At 40.0% G+C, this 25637-nt stretch overlaps 2 protein-coding genes across 4 annotated transcripts in view; one reads left to right on the top strand and one right to left on the bottom strand.

Annotated features, from left to right (window-relative positions):
- RBM15 (RNA binding motif protein 15) overlaps positions 1-25637 on the top strand; it is a 60241-nt gene that overhangs the window by 15175 nt on the left and 19429 nt on the right. For all 3 annotated transcript variants that reach the window (XM_070077913.1, XM_070077911.1, XM_002715788.5), the window contains exon 3: positions 1204-25637. This exon is cut by the window's right edge. The gene's annotated coding sequence lies outside the window, so the exon portion shown is untranslated. The remainder of the gene's footprint in view (positions 1-1203) is intronic.
- The window catches only part of SLC16A4 (solute carrier family 16 member 4), a 24426-nt gene continuing 8429 nt past the window's right edge, over positions 9641-25637 (bottom strand). The window contains exons 6-9 of the mRNA XM_008264713.4: positions 24603-25109; positions 22676-22887; positions 21722-21815; positions 9641-11282 (exon numbers count right to left, since the gene is read on the bottom strand). Of these exons, the coding sequence (XP_008262935.1) occupies positions 11107-11282; positions 21722-21815; positions 22676-22887; positions 24603-25109 (989 nt within the window). The 3' untranslated portion in view covers positions 9641-11106. The remainder of the gene's footprint in view (positions 11283-21721; positions 21816-22675; positions 22888-24602; positions 25110-25637) is intronic.

Below are 25637 nucleotides of genomic sequence, written 5' to 3'. Positions count from 1 at the left end.
TTAGAAAATTTGATAGAGGTAGATTTAGAACTTAGTGTGGGAGGATGGAGATGAGTTGGACTAAATAATAGTTGCGAATTGCTTTTGGTTTTTAATTGTACTGTGGTACTAGCTTCATAAGTAAACTGATTTCCTTCACATTGCAACAAATAGTATAAATATTAAAGCTCATATGGATTAAAGGGAATGGTCCATTGTGAATGTTTGGAGAATACTCTTAAATTGCAATATATCAATTTAGATACATGAATGATATTCTTAATGCTTAATGTCAGTTTTTATAATAAGATTTTAAATTACATTTACCAGGCAACCATATTGATGTCAGGTGAAAACTTGTGGCCAGATTATTCTCACATCCCGGTGTGTTTTTTTTTTTTGACAGAGTTATAGACAGAGAGAAAGGTCTTCCTTCCATTGGTCACTCCCCAAATGGCCACTATCGCCAGTGCTGCACCAGTCCGAAGCCAGGAGCCAGGCGCCTTTTCCTAATCTCCCATGTGGGTGCAGGGTCCCAAGCTCTTGGGCCATCCTCCACTGCCCTCCCAGGCCACAGCAGAGAGCTGGACTGGAAAAGGTGCAACCGGGACTAGTACCTGGCGCCCACATGAGATGCCGGTGCCGCAGGCGGAGGATTAACCAAGTGAGCCACTGCGCCGGCCCCCATACCACAGTTTTAAAATTTTTACTTTTTTTTCTTGTGATTTGGAGGGAGTTTTTATCAAGCACAGCAGTGTCAGTAAGAGAAGCCCATGTCATCAGTATCTGGAAAACTTGAGGGTTTGTTTATTTATTATTTATAGATGAGAGGTTTTTTTAGTACAAACTTATATCATCATTTATTTCTCCTGACAAATTTTTCATTTGTGATACAACACTGCAGTGTTGTAATCTTACTGAAAACTCATTAAACAAAATGAATGAGTTCATCTGAAGTTTAAGATTTGGTGATTGGAATTGCTTTATTTCTGTGATACATGAGTGTATTTTCCTTTAATGTAGCAACTTACAGGTATTTTAAACATTCAAAGACACCTTTTATATTTGCTACTCCCTAAGTTTAGTGATATCTAAAGCAGTATAATTTTTTTAATATGTGTGTATTGAATCTCCCTCCTCTACTTTAATAGCCAATTTTAAAGAGAACATATCTAAATACAGTAATTGGTTAAACGTATTTTTTCCCCTTGGGTTTCTTTTTAGGAACTACTGACAATCAAAAACCTATAGTCGACTTTGGGATCTGGCTTTATTATTCAGCAACTAAAAGATGAGTTCTAATTGGCAGACTTCTGGCACTGGCACTTGTCCTCCTGTTTCTATAGAAACTGGGTTGGAAGTCAGAGCTGCACAAAGGGAAAGGGTAAGTTTCTTTAAATTCCATATTTATAAACCCGTATCTTAACTGGCATGGTGTCAGTTTTCACATAAGGATATACATCAGTGAACTAGAACTCAAATATGAACTACCAATTTCCACTTGAGTGGAAACTGACATCAAGTCATTAAATATAGTAGGGTTTAAATATGGATTTATTTTTCTTGTGTCTCTGACTTCATATTTCTTGAAGCAATAATCTCAATATGATAATTCTCACTTTGAGTTACTTTTAATTTGGAGGTCATAAAATTGACTTATCCTCATAGATCTTATTCTATTGTACTTTTCTAGTGAGTGAAAATTGGAATATAAAATATGTACAGAGGACATTTACAAAGTCTGCATGAATTATAAGTCTCTTTATAGCGAAGTCTGATTCTTATTTCCATTATAAAGCAACTACTGTACTACTGACCAGTTTTTTAAGCCTTTCTCCTCCCTTAGCCAAGCGAGATGAGTTCATCTGTTGGGGCACATAGATTTGTTATCACCCAGGCAGAAACCCATTATTCGTAGAACCTAAGATACCAACAATTGGTGAGTCACCTGATTGCTATGGCTTCAGAGGGCTGTGCAGCACGGCTGGAGCATTTAGGCTTAAACTTGTTTCATTAAGGATGATAAACTCTTGATTTACAGGTTGGTTTATGTAAATAACTTATGTTAAACTGTGACTAGCTTTGAGATATTTTAAGGAAAATATTATGGGGCCAGTGCTGTGGTATAGCAGGTTAAGCCACTGCTTGCAACGCTGGCATCCCATTTGGTCACTGGTTCAAGTCTCAGATGCTCCACTTCTGATCCAGCCCTAGGAAGCTGCAGATGATAGCCCAAGTAATTGGGACCCTATACCCACATGGAAGGCCTAGGTGAAAGGTCCTGGGACCTGGCTTCAGCCTGGCCCAGCCCTGGTCATTGCAGCCATTTGGGGAGTGAGCCAGTGGATGGAAGAGACAGTTATTAGCTCTTTCTCTTCACTTTCCTATCTTATTTCCTTGGTCCTGGCATAGTTCTCTCTCTCTGTCTCTCTTTCTAAGAATTATTTATTCATTTATCTGAAAGAGTTATAGATTGAGAAAGGGAGAGATATCTTCCATCTGCTGATTTAATTCCCTAAATGACTGCGATGGCCAAGGCTGGACCTGGGAGAAGCCAGGAGCCTGGAACTCCCATCCAGGTCTCCCACATAGGTAGTAGGGGGTCCAAGCACTTGGGTCATCTGCTGCTGTTTCCCCAGGTTACATTAGCAGGGAGCTGGATCAGAAATACAGCATTTAGGACTTGAACTGGCACTCATACGGGATGCCAACATCACAGGCGGCAGCTTAACCTCCTGTGTCACAATGTCGGCCCAGCATAGTACTCTTAAAGGATAGACTTCTCTTTTCCCAGCTAAAAGAACATTAATATTAACTGACACAAAGCAAAGAGGGGGCATGTTGGCTTTATTTCTACTCAAATCATATTTTACAAAAATAGCCTAAGAAGTAAAAGCTGAAAGTTTGTCAGTGTGTAAAGTAAAATCATGTTAGAAAATTTTACTTCACAAGTTCTTGGTTACTTTATTTTTTTAAAGATTTATTTATTTATTTGAAAGGCAGAGTTAGAGAGAGGCAGAGGGAGAGGTCTTTCTTCCGCTGGTTTACTCCCCAGATGACCGCAAAGGCTCAAACTATGCCAGTCCAAAGCCAGGAGCCAGGAGTTTCTTCTGTGTCTCCCAAGTGGGTGCAGAGGCCCATCTTCTGCTTTCCCAGGCCATAGCAGATAGTTGGATCAGAAGTGGAGCAACCGGGACTTGAAGCAGTACCCAAGCAGGCAGTGGCTTTACCCGCTATGCCACAGCACTGGGCCCCCCTTGGTTACTTTATGATGGAAAGTGGATTCTCATTTAAAATGTTGTATGTTTCTCTTATTAGCTTTTATTTTGCTCACCAGGACTTGCACAGAGTAAAAATAAATTTGTGGGCTTTTTTCTTTTGGAAGGTGGCTAGAAAAAACTTCACTGTGTAGCTATGTGCTATCAGGTATCCAGCCATATTCTCTGCTCCTTAATAAGAGTGGCCAACTTGTCCTGACTTTAACATTCCTTCAGTTTTCAACAGCTCCCTCATTTTTGACCAAGCCCAGACAGTTAATTACCCTAATATTAGTTCATTCCCTGCATCCTTAGAAAAGCTTCCCCAAGATGTTATTGTTCATTGTGGATTGAAGTTTTTATAATATACTAGCTTCTGTTGTAATGTACTAGGGACTAGGTTCTTTTTTAAAATTCCTTGTCTCAGTGATCCAAGGGAATGCCAATTTATGGCTTACAGAAATAAAACATGAAGAATTTTAAGTTGATTTTAAAACTTGATTCCATGTACTTTAGTCCTTCTTCATTTATACACATATGTTAAGTTATAGATGATAAAATATGAGACAGTTGGTAGATACTTGCGGCAAATGAGTAACCATATGAGACACCTGTGTAGACATCAAGCCACTCAAGACTTGTAAAGTGTTGGGCTTTGGTTTTATATTGAGTGGCTTGATGTCTACATAGTTGTCTCATGTTTCAACCATGTAGACCTCATAGAGAAATCACCATCCAGGTTTTTGCATTATGTCTCAAAGACAGAGATGCTATCAATAATAATGGATTTTTCCCCCTTATGGATGAAGCTGATTTTATGTTTATGCAAGTTTATTTATTAGGGAGCTAATTTTTTGCAAAACATACATAATTTATATATCAATATGCCTAGAATATATGAAAAATATAAAAATTGACAGTTCATTTAAGTGTGCTTGCTGGTATTGTAAATTTAAACTCCTAGAAAATCAGAAGAAAAGTCAGGACCATGATTTTTTTTTTTTTTTTTTTTTTTTTTTTGACAGGCAGAGTGGACAGTGAGAGAGAGAGACAGAGAGAAAGGTCTTCCTTTGCCGTTGGTTCACCCTCCAATGGCCGCCGCGGCTGGCGCACCGCGCTGATCTGATGGCAGGAGCCAGGAGCCAGGTGCTTTTCCTGGTCTCCCATGGGGTGCAGGGCCCAAGCACCTGGGCCATCCTCCACTGCACTCCCTGGCCACAGCAGAGAGCTGGCCTGGAAGAGGGGCAACCGGGACAGAATCCGGTGCCCCAACCGGGACTAAAACCCGGTGTGCCGGTGCCGCTAGGCAGAGGATTAGCCTAGTGAGCCGCGGAGCCGGCTAGGACCATGATTTAATCAGCACCAATAATTTGGTTTTAGGGTTGGCTTTATTTAGGACTGGGCTGTGTATAACCTTAGGCAGATCATATGGTCTTGATTTGTTTTTGTTCATTATGTGTGAAGTAAGAATAATAATACTTACCCAACCTACCTTACATAGTTGACATGATAATAAAGGTTATAGCCAGGAAAGTACTAATTAGTGACTTAGTATTAGAGGTAGTATTTTATAATCAATATATATAGAAAATTCCCTCTTTTATAATGATGTGGCATTTTCTTAGAGTAAAAACAGCAAGAATTGATATCTTAACTGTTTTTTTTTTTTTTTTTTTTTTTTTTTTTGACAGGCAGAGTGGACAGTGAGAGAGAGAGACAGAGAGAAAGGTCTTCCTTTTGCCGTTGGTTCACCCTCCAATGGCCGCCGCGGCCGGCGCACCACGCTGATCCGATGGCAGGAGCCAGGAGCCAGGTGCTTTTCCTGGTCTCCCATGGGGTGCAGGGCCCAAGCACCTGGGCCATCCTCCACTGCACTCCCTGGCCACAGCAGAGGGCTGGCTTGGAAGAGGGGCAACCGGGACAGAATCCGGCGCCCCGACCGGGACTAGAACCCGGTGTGCCGGCGCCGCTAGGTGGAGGATTAGCCTAGTGAGCCGCGGCGCCGGCCCTGATATCTTAACTGTTAATGCAACTCAGTATGTAGCTAAGAAGAAAACATACTGAACTTTTATGTTTAAATTATATCTCTGTTAGATAATTTTTTTTTTTTTTTGACATGCAGAGTTAGACAGAGACAGAGAGAAAGGTCTTCCTTTTTCCGTTGGTTCACCCTGCAAGTGGCCGCTATGGCTGGTGAATTGCAGCCGATGTGCTGCGCCAATCCGAAGGCAGGAGCCAGGTGCTTCCTTATGGTCTCTCATGCGGGTGCAGGCCCCAAGCACCTGAGCCATCCTCCACTGCACTCCTGGGCCACAGCAGAGAGCTGGACTGGAAAAGGAGCAACCGGGACAGAATCCAGTGCCTGGACCGGGACTAGAACCCAGGGTGCCGGCACTGTAGGTGGAGGATTAGTCTAGTGAGTTGAGGCACCAGCCAGATAATGTTTTACACAGATACACACATACACACACACACACACACACGGAAAATGATTTATAAAAAAAAGCCAAGGTAGTACTGAGGGGAAAGTAAAGGATTTTGTATCAGATTATGTTTGTTTGAATTGTGATTCCACTACTTTGTGTGTCAGTTTGTTAATCACCTCAGTACCCTAATTGTGCATATAAGTTAAGTCTAATATCTGTTTTCTCTTTGTTACATAGGCACTGTTGAAGGTTAAAAAGGGACAAGCAGTGACAGTTGTGCTTTTCTTGCAACCCCGTGTGTGTCTGGGATGATAATCCTAAATTGTAGACTCCTAGAAATGTTAAATGACATCTTAACAATACTGTCTATGAAAATGACAATATTACATTAGGTGAACAGGAACATCATAATTTTTAATATGTTGAGCACATTAGTTATAGAAGTTTTTAGCTTCTTACAATGTAGGATTCAGGCTTTCTTAATTCATACCATCTAGATTTGGAAGGAGCTGTTACCACTGAATAGGATGAAGAAATTCTGTTACTTAAGATTCATGAAGCCTGTCTAGAACAATTGAATTTAGGGTTCTTTAGTTGGTCCTATTTAATATATGGTTGCTTAGATAGTAGGAAAAGAGCTAGTTGCCTAGGTAATTTAATTTTGAATTTTTTTTTTTTTTGAAAATGACAACTGCTCAAAAGGGAAGCGGGAATTAACGAGAGCAGATCCCAGTAAGTCATTGATTTTTTTAAAAGATTTATTTATTTATTTATTTGAAAGGCAAAGTTACAGAGAGGAGAGGGAGACACAGAAATATCTTCATTTGCTGGTTCACTTCCCACAAAGGGCTGCAACTGCCAGGCCAAAGCCAGGAGCCAGGAGCTTCCTCTATGTCTTCCACATGGGTGTAGAGATCAACACTTGAGACATCCCCCACTGCTTTCCCAGGCATACTAACAGGGAGCTGGATTGAAAGTAGCTTAACCTGCTCTGCCACAATGCTGGCCCGTCATTGATTTCTTTTATCTTCTGTGTTTTGTTTGTTTGCTTCTTTTGTTTTTAATTTATTTGGGAGGCAAAGAGAGAGAGAGCAAGCTTCATGGTTCATTCCACAAATACCTCCAATGGCCAGGGGCTGGGCTAAGGCCAAGCTGGGAGCCAGGAACTTAATCCAAGTACACCATGTGGGTGGGAGCAGAACCCATTTACTGGAGCCATCACTGCTACCTCCCAGGGTCTGCATTAGCAGGAAGCTAAAATCAGATGTTAGAGCTGGGAATCAGAACTTGAAGCTAGTCTCAACTCGCCCTCCTTCTGTTTTGGTGCAGCAGAAAAAAAAGGTAACAGCTACTATGAATGAAGGGTATTTTACATTTAATCCTCATAATACATCTATGAGGTAGCTTGGTGGTATCCTCATTTTACAGAGGCAGAGGGGTTCCAGAGGTTGAGAAACTTTGATGAGATCATTTGATGACAAGTTATCAAGGGCTAGGATTTGTTACTAATTAATTTTGTCATTTTTAAGTGGGAAAGGAGTGGTATTTCTGTTTTCTTCATACGGTCTTGTATGTAAAATGTAAAAATTGTTAGACATTACATTTAATAATGTAAAAAGCATTTTTTAAAATGTTTATTTATTTGGAAGGCAGAGAGAGATATCTTTTATCCACTGTTTGACTCTCCAAGGGCCACATGGCCAGAGCTGGGCCAGGCCGAAGCCAGGAGCTAGGAACCTCTTCAGAGATTCCCACTTGGGTGCAGGGGCCCAACGATTTGGGCCATCCTCCACTGCTTTCCCAGGCACATTAGCAGGGAGCTGGATTGGAAGTGGAGCAGCCAGGAGTAAAACTGGTGCCCATATGTGATACTGGCATAGTAGGCAGTGGCTTAAACTTCTACACTACAGCGTTGGCTCCCTAAAAACTACATATTAAGTAGGATCTTAGACAGACATTTGGCCTAGTGGTTAGGAAATATGCCATATGGGGTTATCTGGGTTCCATTGATCTCTCTGGCATCTGACTTCAGCTTCCTGCTAATGCTCAGCCTGAGAGACAGAGGTGATGGCTCAGGTACTTGGGTCCCTACCACCCATGCGGGTGACTTGGATTGAATTCCTGGCTTCTGGTTTCCGTCTTTAGCCTAGGGCCATTGTAGGCATTTGGGGAGTGAACCAGTGGATGTGAGCTCTCTGTCTCTATTTCTCTTGAATAAATAAAAGTTAAAGAGTATTAGCTGGATGCCAGTGTTGCGGCATAATGGACGCTGGTTCATGTCCCAGCTCCTCCCTGTTTGTGTGCTGGGAAGGCAGCAAAGGATGGTCCAGATGCTTGGGCCCCTGCACCGATGTGGAGACCCAGATGAAGCTCCTGGCTCCTGGCTTTGGCTGGGCCCAGTCCCAATTGTTGTGGCCGTTTGGGGAGTGAAAAGTGGATGGAAGATGCCCGTCTATCCCTCTCTGTAACTGACTTAAAACAAAACTGTTGTCTTTAAGATAGCAGATTTGAATCTAGATTAATTTGGTTCCAAAACTCATGCTAAGCCTTGGGGAATAAAAAAGATAAATAAAACATCACCCATCTTGTTGATCTTGCACATTAATGGAAAAGATTAACATGTGGGCACATATAGTATAGTACTCTGTTGAAAGTTGGATGAGATTCCAGATGAGAGAATGACATTGCTGGGTTGGGTTTTCTAGAGGAGCCAGCCTTTTTTTTTTTTTTTTTTTTTTTAAGATTTACTTGTTTATTTGAGAGGCATAGAGAGAAAGTCTTATCCGCTGCTTCAGTCCCCAAATGGCTGCAGCAGCTGGAGCTGGGCCAATCTGAATCCAGGAGCCAGGAGCTTACTCTGGGTCTCCCATGCTGGTGCAGGGGCCCAAGGACTTGGGCCATCTTCTGCTGCTTTCTCAGGCCATAGCAGAGAGTTGGATCTGAAGCGGAGCAGCTGGGACTCGAACTGGCACCCAGTTCTATGTGCTGTGCCACAGTGCTGGCCCTGGAAGTGAGTCTTTGGATGAGTCAGATTATGAAAGATAAATGAGAGTGTGCATGGTGGAGACAGGTCAGCCTTTGGGATTGTAGCACACAGTGAAGCTTGTGCAGAGGTGTACATAGGAAGTGACAGGTTATGGCATCTTGGAGTTTAATCCAGGCTTTCAGTTTAGGATTTTTCTCTATAGGGAATCAGTAGACATTTTAAAGCAGGAGGAATAGAAAGATAGAATAATAATGATGATAATAGTTTAAAAAGCATTCTAAAGGAGATTCTAAGTGAGGTTGACGTTACAGAGAACTCTGTTTTTACCTCTTAAAGATCACCAAAATAATGGAGGACTCTGTTCACATATGAGCTTAGTCTAAGTGACAGTGTTTTAGTCCACATATAATAAAGTTCTTTTAAATGTATTTCCCATTAAAACAACTTTCAACTTTCCTATAGAACTTAAGAGTTCTTTTAAAAAAAAAAAGATTTATTTATTTTATTTGAAAGTCAGATTTACAGAGAGAGAAGGGGAGGCAGAGAGAGAGAGAGAGGTCTTCATCCACTGGTTCACTCCCCAGTTGGCCACAATGGCTAGAGCTGTGCCGATCCAAAGCCAGGAGCCAGGAGCTTCTTCCGGGTCTCCTACGAGGGTGCAGGGGCCCAAGGACTTGGGACATCCTCTACTGCTTTCCCAGGCCATAGCAGAGAGCTGGATCAGAAGTCGAAAAGCTGGGATTCGAACCGGCACCCATATGGGATGCCAGCACTTCAGGCAGCGGCTTTACCCGCTACGCCACAGCGCCAGCCCCAGAACTTAGGAGTTCTAATGTAACATCTATTTATATAGTGTGAATATTTTGTAATTAGAAGTAGTGTGGGAGAATGTTGTAGTGTAATGTATAAAAGCTGCAACCTGTGACAGTGGCATCTCATATGGGTACTGGTTCATGTCCTGGCTGCTACACTTCCTTTTTTTTTTTTTTTTTTTTTTTTTTTTTTTTTTTTAAGATATTTATTTATTTATTTTAGACTTATTGAGAGAGAGAGAGAAGGAGGGAGAGGTCTTCCATCTGCTGGTTCACTCCCCAGTTGGTTGCATCAGCCAGAGTTGGACCGATCCAAAGCCAGGAGCCTCCAGGTCTCACGTGGGTGCAGGGACCCAGGGACTTGAGCCATCTTCTGCTTTCCCAGCCCATAGCAGAGAGCTGGAGCAGAAGTGGAGCAGTCGGGATTTGAACTGGCACCCGTATGGTTTGCTGGCACTGCAGGTAGTGGCTTTACCCACTATGCCACAGCACCAGCCCCTGCTAGATGGCCTGGGAAAAGCAGTGGAAAGCCGGCGCCGTGGCTCAATAGGCTAATCCTCCACCTTGCGGCGCCGGCACACCGGGTTCTAGTCCCGGTTGGGGCGCCGGATTCTGTCCCGGTTGCCCCTCTTCCAGGCCAGCTCTCTGCTATGGCCAGGGAGTGCAGTGGAGGATGGCCCAGGTGCTTGGGCCCTGCACCCCATGGGAGACCAGGAAAAGCACCTGGCTCCTGGTTCCTGCCAGGATCAGCGCGGTGCGCCGGCTGCAGCGGCGGCCATTGGAGGGTGAACCAGCGGCAAAAGGAAGACCTTTCTCTCACTGTCCACTCTGCCTGTCAAAAAAAAAAAAAAAAAAAAAAAAAAAAAAAAAGAAAAGCAGTGGAAGATGGCCCGAGTGTTTTGGCCCTTGCCACCCATGTGGGAGACCTGAAAGAAGCTCTGGACTCTGGCTTCGGCCTGGGCATTGTGGTCATCTGAAGAGTGAACCAGAAGATGGAAGATCTCTCAGTGATTCTCCTTCTTTTTCTTTCAAATAAATAATAAATAAACCTTAAAAAAGTAATGAAAAAGTAATACTGCTTGGGCAGGAATGCTATTGGAATGATCTTGATAAAGATTTTCTTAGGCAACTTTTATTTTTTAATACATATCAGTACATATTTATCAGAAATTTAAGAAACAAAGTAATAAGAAAACAAGGATTACCTCCAATCAATAAACAGTTAAACTTTGGGGGGTATATACCATTCTCATCACAAAGCAAGATTTTAATATGCATTGAGATTTTAGAATTTAGTCAACCAAAGGATTTATGTAATGCTGCCTTTAAATTAAGAAAAACAGTTTTCCATCCTCACATATTTCAGTGACCAAATTACCCTGGCACAATTGAGGACTCGGATTAATTTCTTATAATAGTCTCTGCTTTTCATTTAATACTTAAAGCTAAGTGCTTCAAAGAGATTAAGATTTTAGCGTATTTTATCAAATACTAACAATTTATGTTGCAATTCTTTTTTTTTTTTTTACTACCAATTAGACATTCCTCAGAATGCTAAAGCAAGAAGAACCTTAAAAACATTTTAAAGTTTTAAAAAGTTTGAGGAAACTTTTCTTTCAAGCTTTTGTTTCTAGTGACTTACTAGTTTAGATTTTCTTGTGTTCAGTTCTTACTTGATTGCCGTCCTCTCTCTTTCTGGTCAGACTGTTTTTCCATTTCTCAGCCAGTGGTACAAAGAAAAAAGACACTGAAGAGAGGAGGTAACACGTGCCAGAGAAATAGAAAGAGCCAGTATACGTCTGGGTGTGATCATACAACCAACCTGGGAGGAAGGAAGGGATTTCTGTTAGTGAAGCAGATCTTTACAGCAGCACTTCTCAACCATGAACTGCACTCGGGGGAAGGAGCCTGCTGTGCTTACTGATCTGTATTGTGACCCATTAGACAATTAGTTAAGCTTCTTACCTGTATTATTTTTCATTGGTAAAATTAAATCAGTGCCCACTGAGTTAGGGACTTAAACCTGTGAAAAAGACACTGTGGACTTAGAACTCATCTCCAATCTCATAAGGAAAGTTGGCAAATTTGGGTAACATACCACTTCACTTTGTGGTGAATCTCATTGGAAGACCACTATTCTTAATAACCATGAAAAAATATTTTCCAAAGAGAGAAGCGAAATCAGTATTTTTTTTTTCTTTGCCCAACAAACATTTGAGTACTGGCTGTTCCTGCCATATATGCTTGGTGTTCATACAATTCTGAGCCCAAACAGGGTCCTTCACTGAGCTTAAAAGCTTAAAGTTTAGTGGAGAGGTAGGTATTAACCATATAGCTTACACATGATAAGTACTGTAACAGGAGCTGAGAGAATATAAAGTAATTTTTTTCTTTTTAAAATTTATTTGTGTGAAAGTCATAGTTACACAGAGAGAGAAACCAAGGCAAAGAGAGAGAGGTCTTCCGTCTGCTGGTTCACTCCTCAAGTGGCACAGCAGCCGGAGCTGAGCCCATCTGAAGCCAGGAGCCAGGAGCTTTTTCCCCATCTCCCTCGCGGGTGCAGGGGCCCATGAACTTGGGCCATCTTCCACTGCCTTCCCAGGCCATAGAAGAGAGCCAGATGGGAAGTGGAGCAGCTGGGACTCGAACCAGTACCCATATGGAATGCCGGCACTGCAGATGGTGGCGGCTTTATCTGCTATGCCACAGCACTGGCCCTCGAGGTAATTTCTTGATCAAATTATGACTAGTCCTCATGATAGTGGTGTTTTTTTTTTTTTTTTTTTTTTTTTTTAAGATTTATTTACTTATTAGAAACAGTAACAGAGAGAGGAAGTTGTCTTCCATCCCCTGTTGGCTGCAATTACCAGCGCTGGGCTAGGTAGAAAATAGAAAACAGGAGCCAGGAGCTTCTTCCAGGTCTCCCATGTGGGTAGCAGGCACCCAAACATGTGAGCCGTCTTCTGGTTTTCTCAGATCATTAGTGGGGAGCTGGATCAGATGTGGAGTGGCCAGGGATGCAAACCTGCACCCATATGGGATGCCAGCATGGCAGGCATTGGCTTTACCCAGTAAACCACAACACTGGCCTGGAAATCAACTTTTAAAAGCAGGAGTGGAAGGGGTCTCTAATCTTTTGGGTAATGGCAAACGTTAGAACTTGTAACTGAAGCACTTTTTTGTTCTTTACTGATTATAGGGTAACAAAAGATAATTGTGCTAGGGTACCACACACTTACATTGTTACAAAAGTAAACACTGAAAAAGGCAAATAACTTCCTAGTATTGTTATGAAATTGTGTCTGGCCTTGTGGACTTCCTCAAAAGGTTTCACAGACCTCTGGAGGCCCACTGACTGACTTCACTTTTCTAGAGTTGTGTTATGTCAGATAACCTATTCAAAAAATTTTAGTGTTGTATCTTGCACAGTTTGGGATATACATGTAAACAAAATAGATGAAAAAAGTACATGCCCTCATGAAGCTTATGTTGTCTTGATTTTCTCTCTTTTTTTATTTTTATTTTTTTTTAAGATTTTATTTATTTATTTGAGAGGTAGAGTTACAGACAGAAAGGTCTTCCGTCCATTGGTACTCTCCCCAATTGGCCGCAGTGGCCGGAGCTGTGCTGAATCGAGGAGCCAGGAGCTTCTTCCTGTTCTCCCACATGGGTGCAGGGGCTCAAGGACTTGGGCCATCTTTCTGCTGCTTTCCCAGGCCATAGCAGAGAGCTGGATTGGAAGAACAGCCAGGACTAGAACCAGCGACCATATGAGATGCCGGTGCTGCATGCAGATGATTAACCTACTGCGCCATGGCGCCGGCCCCTTGATTTTCTCTTCTAAGATAATTTTGCTTCATGGGATATGTATAGTATACTTAGTGTGTTTGTGTGTGTATGAATATCTTTCCTCTGTTTTTATGGCTCTAAGACTTAATTTTTTTAAGGTTTATTTGTTTGAAAGGCAGAGTTAACAGAGAGAAGGAAAGGCAGAGAGAGAGAAAGAGAGAGAGAGGGTTCACTCCCCAACTGGCTGCAACGGCCGGAGTTGCACCGATCCAAAGCCAGGAGCCAGGAACTTCCTCCTAGTCCTTCATGCGAGTACAGGGGCCCAAGGATTTGGGCCATCTTGTACTGCTTTCCCAGGCCATGGCAGAGAGCTGGAGCAGAAGTGGAGCAGTTGGGACTTGAACTGGCGTCCATATGGGATGCCGGCACTGCAGACTGCGGCTTTGCAGTCTGCGGCTTTACCTGCTACGCCACAGCATCGGCCCCAAGACTTAATTTTTGAAGAACAGATTTATTTTACTTATTTGAAAGGCAGAGTTAGAGAGAGGGGGAGAGACAGAGAGTGAGATCTTCCATCTGCTGGTTTGCTCCCCTAATGGCCATGATGGCTGGGGTTGGGCCAGGCCATTCAGGAGCCAGAAGCTTCATCCAGGTCTCCCATGTGGGTGCAGGACCTCAAGCACTTGGGCTATAGTCCACTGCTTTCCCAGGCACATTAGCAGGAAACTGGATTGGAAGTGGAGCAGCCAGGACTCAAACTGGCACCCATATAGGATGTTGGCATTGCAGGCAGCAGCTTGGTAGGCCATAGTGCGGCCCCAAGACTTAGTTTTTTAGAATAGTTTTGTGTTTCCTGTTCTAATGTAATAAATTAATGAATGGAATGTCTTACAGCCTTTTAATTCAGCTAACTACATTGAATTTTTTACTTATTGACTCCTTGTTCAACCAGGGATCTCAATTAAGTGTTTATTAGAGATAAGTGAGAGGAGTGAAATGAACTAGGACACGTCTTTGTATTAAATTGATTGTGATTGGCTTATAATCTCAGAAATAGGGGAGCAGTCACTGAACTCTTCTAGTAATTTCTAGAAAGGAAGCATTGGGACAGCAGCATCCCTTCTTATTCTTGTCATTCTTGTCGTCATTGCACCAGCATAGCAAATTTACCAGTATTCACATGTTAACTGGCTTAGAAGGTGGGGTGCTAGAGGTAACACTCTAGGAACAGACTAGGTTGTTGGTCAGAGGTCACAGTGCAACTAAAATGTTAGGACGATACAGCTGAAAACAGTGAAAACAGATTGAGGGGAAAACTGCTTATGAGATTTTCATTTATTTCATATATAGGTACTCAAAGTCAGAATGTATTTCTGAAACGCTACAGAGTAAAATATGTTTACTATACTTAATCAGGGCAGTGAATCGTTTAGCATATTTTAGAACTATTTCCATGTATTATACAAAATTAGATGAATCACTTTTAAATCTGTTTCTCCCATTCATACTTGATAATCGAGATACAATTTTTAAAATACTAATTAAGATCCAATTACTATTCAATAGGATAATAATGTTCAGTTAAGTTCTTAGTTTTTTTTTTTTTTTAAGATTTATTTATTTGAAAGGCAGAGTTAGAGACAGAGAGGTCTTCCATTCATTTGTTCACCCCCCAAATGGCCGCAATGGTTGGAGCTTGGTGGATCCGAAGCCAGGAGCTTTATCCAGATCTCCCAAGGACTTGGACCATCTTCCCCTGCTTTCTCAGGCCATTAGCATGGAGCAGGATCGGAAGTGGATTAGCAGGGACTAGAACTGTGCCTGTATGGGATGCTGGTGCTACAGGCAGCAGCTTTCCCTGCTGTGCTACAGTGCTGGCCTCAAGCACTTCGTTTTAGGATGCTATTTATAGGAGCAAATATGAGATGAAATTTTGGATACAGAGCTGTATCATGTTTTTTAAAGATTTGTTATTTAAAAGACAGAGTGACCTGGGGGAGAGAAAGAAAGAAAGAGATCCTTTCATCTACTGGCTCACTCCTGAACTGTCCATAATATCTACATCTGGGCTAGGATGAACGCAGGAGCTTGCAACTCTACCTGAATCTCCCACATGGGTGGTAGGGACCTAAGTGCTTAAACCATTGTCTGCTGCCTTTCCAGGTATATTAGCAGGGAACTGCATTGGAAACAGAGTAGCTGGGAGTTGAACCAGCACTCCAATATAGGTGTCCCAAATGATAGCTTAACCTACCATGCCACAACGTCTGCCCTGTTTCCTATTATTATCTTAGGAAAGTACAGAATATCTAAAATCCAAATGTTCCAAAACCTGAAACTTTTTGAGTGTTGACATGACACTGCAGTGGAAAATTCTATAACTTTAAATTGTTTTATATTCAAAATTATCAAACATATTGTGTAAAATTACCTTTAACAAAAGTATATAAGGTGCATTTGAACTATAATTTAATTTAGACTTGGGTCCCATTCCCAGGCTATCTCTTCATATACTCATATTTGCAAATATTCCAAAATTCAAAAAAGTCTAAAATTTAGCCTCATGGTTGAAGCATTTTAGATGAGATACTCAACTTGTATTAGCTGTCATAATCAAACTTAGATTTAAGAGACTGCTACATAAATTAAAGTTCACTGGTAGTGAAACATCACCACTTATTGAAATAAATAGCCTTTCTCTACCACTGAAAGTAAAAGGAGATTATAATTTGATCTGATTTTATAAGATTTTTTGGGGGGTGACAATGTGAAAAAGCTGTATACAAATGCACTTCCAACCCTAAGCAGTTTACTGCTTCTAAGTAAATTTTTTTTAAAAGAAATTACTGTTGGTAATTCAGAAACTGCTGTTTTCTAAACATTTTAAATGAAAGCACACATACAGGTTGCTATTCAAAACACTGGATTCCTTTGTCATCATAGCACAAACATTGTGAATGACAGGGAAAGATGAGACCATGCCAGCCATAATGCAGGATAACATGCATACATCTGAGTGTTCACTTCATGCTCAGTATGACGGGATGTAGCCAGCACTCTGAGGAATAAACTAGAACTGATGCAGACTTAACTAAAGCTTGAAGTCCTCTAGTTTTTCACTGTCTGCAGGCCACCTGATACAAGTCCACCTGAGGTGCTTGTTAATGCACACACACTCACTGACTTCTCTCCAGCATACTTCATCCTGAGTGGCACCCAGCTGATTCCTATGCTACAAAATTATTTAATTGAAATTATTTCATTTTAAATTATTAATGCAAATTATTTCCTTTTGTCTGTGGCTTTAACCTTGTTTGGCATAGGACTGTCTAATGTTTCCTGTGATAAGTTAAAACCATTTAGAAGATTGGGCTGAGCTTCTTTGAACAGTTTGCAAACCAGTTTTCTTATAATCATCAAAAACATAATCTTTCATGTTTCATGAAAGTTTACTCTTGGTCATCTAGCTAGATGTGAAATATTCCCAGAAGGTTGTTAAAAACAAAGTTCCTTGATGCTATTTCAAGTAGGTAGTTGAGAATTCTGTTACTAGCCAGTGATGAATCAGAACTTCCTGCTGTTGGGCTTTAACATAGTGGTGGACTTCTGGTTCTACAGAAATAGCAAATGTCTCCCATTTGTACGGCCACTGGCCACTAGCTGGTTATTAGCTGTCTTGTCCTTTTACTGTGGTGTGTGTGCAAATACTTTCTCTCTGTGTAGGAACAGCCTCAGGAAACATGATTTTGGAATGTTGAGCCTCTGGGCCTTTTTAAGACAGGAACTCACTAAAGGTCCTGGGATAGAAATTTGTATTAAGATTTACTGGGAATACTTTAAGTCTTGACTCTGTGCTGCTCTTTTTATTAAAAGGATTGTGGTTTCTATTAGGATTTGGATACAATTTCTTGGCCTGGCATAGTGTTATATTTGCCAGGGAAGGGCTCCTCCTCACTTGTAAAACACAGTAGAGTTATTTGAGATTTATTTTTTAAGTTTTTATAGGTATTCATCAGTCTTAGGAATACAACTCCAAATGAAATTTTGTGTGGCTTTGTTGTTTGTGGGGGAAATTATTCGTAGATAAGAAGTTGATTTGCATCCTTTTCTTTTGCTTCCTCAGGGTATGATATATTCCTCAGGATTTCTAGAGGACAGAGAACTTTGCTCTGGCAGAGTTCTCAGTTGTCCCCCACTCACCCTAACTTCCATGATGGTTTTTAGCAGACCACAAGGTTGCGTTATTTTGTTTTCTGTTGGAGCCATTGTCTTTTCCTATAAAACACAATTGATGCAAAATTACCCATATCATTCCATGGTATTCCTGATGAAATGTGAAGTTGGTAAATGATAACAAGAGGGAGAGGTATACTTCTTTAGGTGCTAGCCTTAACTTATTGGCTTTAACTTATTCTAGAGTCTAATCAGCTTATAGCTAGCTATTCAGGATTAGAAGTGGTTTTCCTAAAGCTTGTTGGACAAAAACATCACTTTTATGGGATATCTGCTTGATCAAGGTTAACACAGCTTTTTAAAAATAAGCACATTCCTTTGTTATTTCTCTTTATTTTTTATTTGTTTGAAAGGCAGAGAGAAGGAGAGAGAGAGGGAGAGAGATCGATCTCCCATCCATTGATTAACTCCTCAAATGCCCACCACAGATGGGATTGGGCCAGGTCAAAGGCAAGAGCCCAGAATCCAATAGAAGTCTCACACGTGTGTGACAGGGGCTCAGATACCTGAGCTGTCACCTGTTCCCTCCCATGGTATGCATTAGCAGGAAGCTGGAATTGGTAGCGGGGTTGGACTTGAACCTGGGCACTCCAAAATGGGGTGAGAATGTTCCAAGTGGTGTCTTAACTGATGTGCCGGATGGCTATCCCAAACATCAACATATTTTAAGGTCATTTTTATTGCGTAGCTCAGAATGTTTTCAAGTAAAGGTAAGAAAATGGAGAGATGGTTTATGTAGCTTAACCAAATTTTCAATTAATGAAGTAGAACAATGCAGATTGTACTCCGTGTTAGAAGTTCTTTTGTTTTGTCATTATCAAGTTCTGGCAGAGTGTGGCAGGGAGAATCCCCCCTGGACCCAGTGAAATATGGGAGGATTTCAGGAGAGCAACTTTTGTCTTCTCTGTGTCCCATGTAGCATCTAGTGGAGTGTTATGATAATAACTTGCTTGATAATTATCGAATGGATACTTAGTTATAATCAGATAATTACCTCTGGTGGTTTAATTAAATATGTATGAAAGTATATATTAGCATAATGTATGCATTTGTTAGTTGGGTATGGGGGTTGTATGGAGAAGAAGGGGATTGCATTGTTTTACTTTTTAGGCAGCTAATATGGACCCTTGATGAAACTGAGCTTCTAGCATTTGAGCTCACATGTCAAATGCCTTGATTGCAAGATTAAGAGTTTTACAAATATTGTTTCTCTCTTATGTTGGAGGATATGATTGTATGCTTGCTTTTCTACTCAGGGTATTGTTTTTGTATTTATATTGCTTTTGCAAGTTTAATAAAACTGTAGCTAGATTTTGAAGAGCAATGACATTTGGCCCAAGACTTAAGTCTGCTTACTTCCAGGATTAGGGAACCTAGAACATCCCTAAATTTGCCCTAGTCTAATGCAAGCCATGTTGTTAACTAAAATTAATTTGTTACTGAGTATTAGAGATGGAGTGGGTTGGAGTGGGCAGGGTTGTACCTAAGGAGGAGGTAGAGTTAAAGTGTATTTCTTAAAACATATAATATACTTTACATGATTCCTATGGATTTATTATGCTTGTTTTCTTTCCTTGAATTATTAAAAATATGTTATATAGCGCTAACTGTTTTTTTTTCTCGTTTTCATACAGGAAGGAGAAAAATATTGCTTATGTAATCAATGTTACCATTTTTACTTAGAGTTTTGACTGTGGATTGTTGTGAAAATTTTACTGTTTACCATATTCCCAATTCAAAATGCCTGTAATCTTTTATAGGAATTTCAGCTTTTACAATTTGGTACTAATAGCAGCTGTAGGTAAGTAAAATGAGAATCTCATTCAGTCCTGAAAATCTGAGTTTGAGAATTTAATATTTGTTTTATCATCAGTAAGTCTTTTGATTTAGTTAAAGTGAAGGACAGTAATCTGACTGCCCATACCTGTTGAGAACAGTGTTAATTTGTAAGTCAACATTTCAGTTGTTTATTTAGTAGTGGGTGCCAGAGTGATAAGTTAGGGACAAATCTGAAGCTTTTCCTACAATCCCTCCCTTCAGCAAGCTGCTTAGCAGTATAACATTGTGGTCAGTGAGAGATCATGATATAAAGGAGATTAAACTGAATTAAATATCCATATGATCTTGTTTAAGAAACTACAAGCAACTTGTGGGCTAAAAATCTTTCTATATGATTTCAGTAACATCTGTGTAGACTTTGGGTAATAAGAAACTTCTAAACTTTTTTTTTTTTTTTACTAATTGACAATGAGACATAATTTATATGTTGTGTATTTTACGCTATATAGATGCATGTTTGCATGAAATAAAAGTTTCACAATAAAGTTATATATTTTGTTTTCTAATGTACTCTGTTGTAGTCTACTGTTTTTCATTAACAAAGTAAAAAAAGATCATTACCCAACAAAGTGATTTGAAGACTTACATGAACAACTTTAGCTTTTTCTTTTTAGGTAATGGTTCTCACCAAACTTGCTTTGTCTTCTCATATATTGAACCCTCTAAACATTTTAAAGTGTATATAGCAACATCTAAAACATTAAACATTGATGTAGGTTTGTTACTTTCCTTTATCATTTGAATAAGATATTTTATACCTGGTACTTTTGGCCTAATAGACTTGAAAAACTCCAGGGCACCTTTGGGACAGCCAGTGAGGAAGGATCAAGACAAAAAAATGCATCAGTGAACTGTATTGTATGTTCCCTATCCTGAGTATTAATAATGGAGTCACTCTGCTAGGTAACTCTGATAATTGATTTCTTTCTACCAGTCAGTACATCACAATTGTGGACTTGACTTGAAAATTGTAGCCTCTTTCCAGGTATGAAGTATAGTCTCAGAGACAAACAGTATGGGAAGCAGTATCTTCATAAATGTTCATAAGGGAGTTTGTTGTATATTTGTATAATTTTTTCCTTTAGAATAAATATGTCAAAAGTGAATTTCAGAGAGTGCTGTTTTTCTTCTCCTAGAAATAACAAAGACTTATTTACTTATTTGAAAGTCAGTTACAGAGAGATGCAGATATCTTCCATCTCCTGGTTGACTCCCCAGATGACCATAATGGCCAGGGTCAGGCCAGGCTAAGCCAAAGCCAGGAGCCAGGAGCTTCATCCCAGTCTTCTACATGGGTTGCAGGGGTTCAAGCACTTGAGCCATCTTCTACTGCCTTTCTCAGGCCATCAGCAGGAAGCTAGATTGGAAATGGAGCAACCAGGACACAAACTGGCACCCATATGGGATACCGGCATTGCAGGCTGTGGCTTTACCTACCACACCACTGTTCCGGTCCCTCGAAGTAACTTTTGTATCTTAAGTTTATATTCTTTTTCTTTTATGTTTAATATTTTACAAATCTTAAAAATTACAGACTTAGCATCATTATAAAACTTAGTTCTTTAAAAAAAAGAATAGTGGGGTAACATCAGATCCCTTCTCTGTTTTCTTACTTCAGGGCTGAAAAAGTGAGTTTAAACTAAGTTTCTTTTTGTGGATGATTAGAAATGCTGTAGCAATCTGTATATTCATGTATGTTTAGAACTCATTGTGTATATGAAACTAAGGTTTAATTCTGTTCCCTAGAAATATTCTTGTGTGATTAGTCGAGATTTTAATAGTATTGGATTAAATGTCCAAGCACAAAATATCCAGTCAGGGAAAATGTGAATGTAAAACTGTACTTTGCCTTAAAGTTAACTTAAATAATCAGAACTCCTCCATATACTTGCATATATTTACCAGTGGCTTCAGATATGCCCTGCACAGAGAGATTCTGACCCCAAATATCCTCCCACACCAGCACAGATAGCATACGAAGCACCTGCCTCCATCTGTTCTTTCCCAGGCAGCCCTAGATAGCGGTTTTGGCACCTCAGAGAGCAAAGCTGCCAGGCCAGCAGCCTTCAAATTGTGACCCCTGTTTAGATATAAAGATGCCAGTGGTTCTGTTTTTTTTTTTTTTTTTTTTTTAGCATTTGTGTCTTTGAGACAACTCTGGATTGTCTCCTCCAGACAAGTAGACATACATCCAATTTCTGCACCAAGGCCCCTAAGAAAATGTAAGCATCTGCTTGGGATGCATTTATTGAATTACTCCTCGGATTTTGTGTTGTCCTATTGAGAGTAGGTACTGGAAGGGCAGGGATATCAGTTTCTTTACCTTGATATTGTCATTACATGTTACCATTAATCCTTACCAGTGTTTTCTGTCATTGCTTTTACACTTTAAATTGTTACCTGCTATAGGTGGTCCAGAAAGAACAGCCATCCCAGCAAAGAAACTGGCAAGTCCCAAAAAACTGTGCACTGTAGAATTCTTAGACAGATCAACCTGTAGGGATTAGAACTCAGTGTTATCCATGTTAAGGAAGAAATTTCGTTGAGATCTTTGCCTACAAAAGGACAAATTCTATTTATGTTATCTTGCTTGGACTTTTGAGGTGATTTGGGTCACCTTTGCCCCAGTAATATGAAAGAAAGTGGAGGTCGAATAGGGAACGGTAATTTTTGCCATGCAGACAGTATATTCAGTTTATTAGTAAAGCACTTTTTAAATCTCTTAGGTAGTTTGGGAGTCAGATATCACAAGGAGTTGATTTCAGTTTTAGGAAGCTTGATTTTTGCCTATGCCCACAGGTGTCCAGCACCTAGTGTTGATATGAGACCAGAAATGTTCAGGGTTCTGTTCCAGGACATGAAGGACCTGGTTCTAAGAACCCATAGGATTCAATTTGGGGTAAAACCAGAGAGGATGGGAAACCCCATGTCCCTATTAAGGTCCATAGGGTCCAGGCAACAATCTGAGTAGGAGAGAAGCCACACTGGTCAGGAAACCCCTTTGAAATTCTCAGGGAACTCTTCAAGATTGTGTCTAAGGAGAACCAGAAGAATTCCTGGCGCTGAAGGAGAGAAGTGAATACAAGCCTTATGGAGGAGGAAGATAAGCAAAATGGAATCCTGCTGAGCCTTCTGTTTTCACCTCTGCCCTGTCCCATGGAGAGAGTCCTCTCATCATCCCTTCCCCCAAGGTAAAATGGATAATTGGACAGGAGATAGCTACAGGGTTTCTGAGGCTTTTGGTGTGATTTCTTTAAGTTATAAAATTAATACAAAATACGGATTCTTCTGGAGAGATTGTCACTGGTATTTTTACTGAATGGTTTACCAGTGTTAATCAGTGTTTCTACTCACCAGTACAGGAAGTATCAGTGCCAGGTAACCACCAGTGAAAATGGCAAAGAAGATGGTGTAGGTCATAAGTAGTGGAAATGTTGTGGCTAGAGGAGCAAGCAGGTTAATGATGCCGCAGAGGATGAGGTAAGACTTGTGGTAGTGATACTTCTTGATCCAGTTTTGATCAGCAACCCATCCAGAAATTATCTGACTAACTGTTTCAGTGATACCTGCAACAATACAGAAGTCGTCTTAGAAAATCCAAATTCCATTTTCCAGGTCCCGTTGCAAAATGAATGTAGATATCTTTTCTCAATGTGACCCCATACCAAGGACAAAATGTGTGGGGGAAAAAAAAAAAACTGGTTTAATTTGTGTGCTGATAGGGTCTACCATTTCTTACCTGTTTCAAACAACATTTCATAAAATACCAAAAAGACTGCTCCAGGATTTGGTAGAAGACCATCATGTTGTCACAAGTGTTTTCTGATTGTGTTTTGAAATCTCATACTGCTGAACTGAGAATCCTAGTTACAGTGGACCCTAAACTCAAGAGGCCTTGCATTCCCTTTGGTCCTACAAGTGAGGAAATGAGATTGCTGAGTAGCTAGGAGACCCTCAGGTTAGTGTTCTGGAGAAGTCATGTGGTGAAAGGTTGGAGTATAAAAAGTCTTAATTTAAAAAAAAAATACATAGATGTTGGTGCTTTTATTTTTATAATTGCATTTGAAGTTTGGGGGATTAAGACCTTCAAAGGTCATTAAGCTTTATTTGAAAATATGTAGGAAGTCCTGGAAATGGGAGATCCTATTTTGAATATTGGAGCTACGGTATAACTTGAAAAAGTTAAGAATCATGTTTTTCCCCTACTCGGTTTTATGATAACAGAGTATTCTTACCCTTTATTCTAATACAGATAATGTAGCAATTAAATACTAAAATAGAGATCTTCACCAAGAGTAGCATGAACTCCAGTTGTGTTGGCCTTCATATTCTTCCTGTAGTTCAAACATCAATTCCTCCATTAAAAGGGGGAATTAAAAATGGACATTGTCATTCCTGTGAGGGATCTTCAAGAAGTTCATAGAAAATGCATATCATGAAAAACCTAAATGGATTTAAAAAATGTTTTTTGCACCAAAATGAATTTTTATCTAAGTGTCCTTGTAAGCATGTGGAGATCGTTATTTCCTAGGACACATCTTGATGCTTTATGTTTTGCTTTTTATTGCCATTGTATGGCCCTGATCTGATTTAAATTGATATTAGCAGACATTTTAATGGGAAAAAATGTGTAGTCATTTGTCTTTCTTGTGTGTATAAGTTTTATTTAATTAAAGCAGAAGATCTTTGCAATTGGAATATTTGAAACTGCATACATTCAATTTTGTAAGAACATGATAAATGCAGTTTTTTTTTTCCTGAAGAAATTAGTACAAGGAAAGTTAAATGGCTGAGAATTTCCAAGTAGTTTGAGCAAATCAGTTTCATGTCATCCCTTTTCACTGTTTTGTCAGTTAAGAGAGTCCTGTTTCCATTTTTATGAATATTCAACTAAAACTGGTTTTTATTTTTAGTTTACATTCTCATTTATTTAAATATCAGCCAACCCATTGACTAGCAATACTTAGCTACAAGTTTCAGTAGAAAATTATTTAATATTTGCTGTGGGCCAGGCACTTTATTAAACTCCACCTGCATTACTTTTTAGTCCAGACAACCTTATGAAGGTAGATGCCATTATCCCTATATTACAGATGAGGAAATTAAGGTACAGAAAAAGCAAAACATGGCCCAAGGTCACACATCTCAGAAATAAAAAGCAAGAACTTAAACCAGGCTTCTTTTTTATTGTTGTTTTTCTTTAGTTTATATTAATAATAAAAGTTTGTAAAATTCAGCTCATTTTTCTTTTTGAGTAGGAGGCTGAAGTAGGCTTTCTTACCAGCTACAGACACGAGGTAGGAGGCATCCATTACGTCAATCCCCAGTGTTTTGGCTCTGGCCACCAGATGAAAGGTAGGGACGAAATAGGCTAACTGACTGAGAAGAAAAGACCAGGTAAATATGTAGAAGAAAGGATTCCCAAGGAGAGAAGTATCAAAGAGTTTCTGTTTGCAGCTCCATGAAATAGCCTTTTTCTCATAAGTTTCTTCATTACTTATTAGCAGCATTCTGTTCCTCTGAGGCTCGTTGAACTCTTCCCTTTGATTTTGTGAGACTGTTAAACTTTTACCAGCTTGTCCAGCCTTCTGCTTGGGGCTGCCCTTGTTGGTAGATTCTTGTGTTTCATCGCCATATGTTTCTGTCTCACATAGTTCCACCGGACCGTTTTGGGGCAAACTACTGTCTTTAATATCAGAATTGTTCTTACTTTTGATATGTATGGGTCTTAAGAGCATACTAGAAGGCACCAAATTCAGCGCAATAGCTCCAAATAATATCAGGGCCCCTAAATAGGAGAGAGAAATTGAGAAGTTAACAAAACCTCTCATTTGACAACAGCTGTATTCATAGGCTTGTAAGAGACCCTACTACAGAGTCCAGTAATTCCACTGTTGTAACCCTCTAAAAATGGAGTCTTTTTGAGATAGAAAAATCAGAAAGCTTTACCAATGTTGGGATGGGAGGAAAGGTGGTTGTGCTGAAGGAAAAGAATAAATCGAGTGGTTTTTTCCTGGAAGGATGGAAGGGGGAGTATTTTAAATGGTAGAAAGTAATGTGTTTTAAGTGGGGGTTTAAAATATCCTGAATTGAGAGAATAGATTTAGGTACAGAAAATGCAGGATTAGTTACAGGACTGAACTGACATTATACTCTACTTTGCCATATAGTTAGTCAGTTGCTCCCACTCACCCAGAAACTACTCAATAGTTTTTCACTTAGTAAGTTCAACAAAACTGCTACGTAGATATAGATGTACTTGCATATACACATATTTTCCACTAATTTTTTGAAAACACTTAAAATTTATTTGAAA

The sequence above is a fragment of the Oryctolagus cuniculus genome, chromosome 7, assembly GCF_964237555.1.
Source record: "Oryctolagus cuniculus chromosome 7, mOryCun1.1, whole genome shotgun sequence".
Lineage (NCBI taxonomy): Eukaryota > Metazoa > Chordata > Mammalia > Lagomorpha > Leporidae > Oryctolagus > Oryctolagus cuniculus.
The sequence above is the reverse complement of the archived record's forward strand: the minus strand, read 5'-3'. Positions and strand labels throughout refer to the sequence as shown.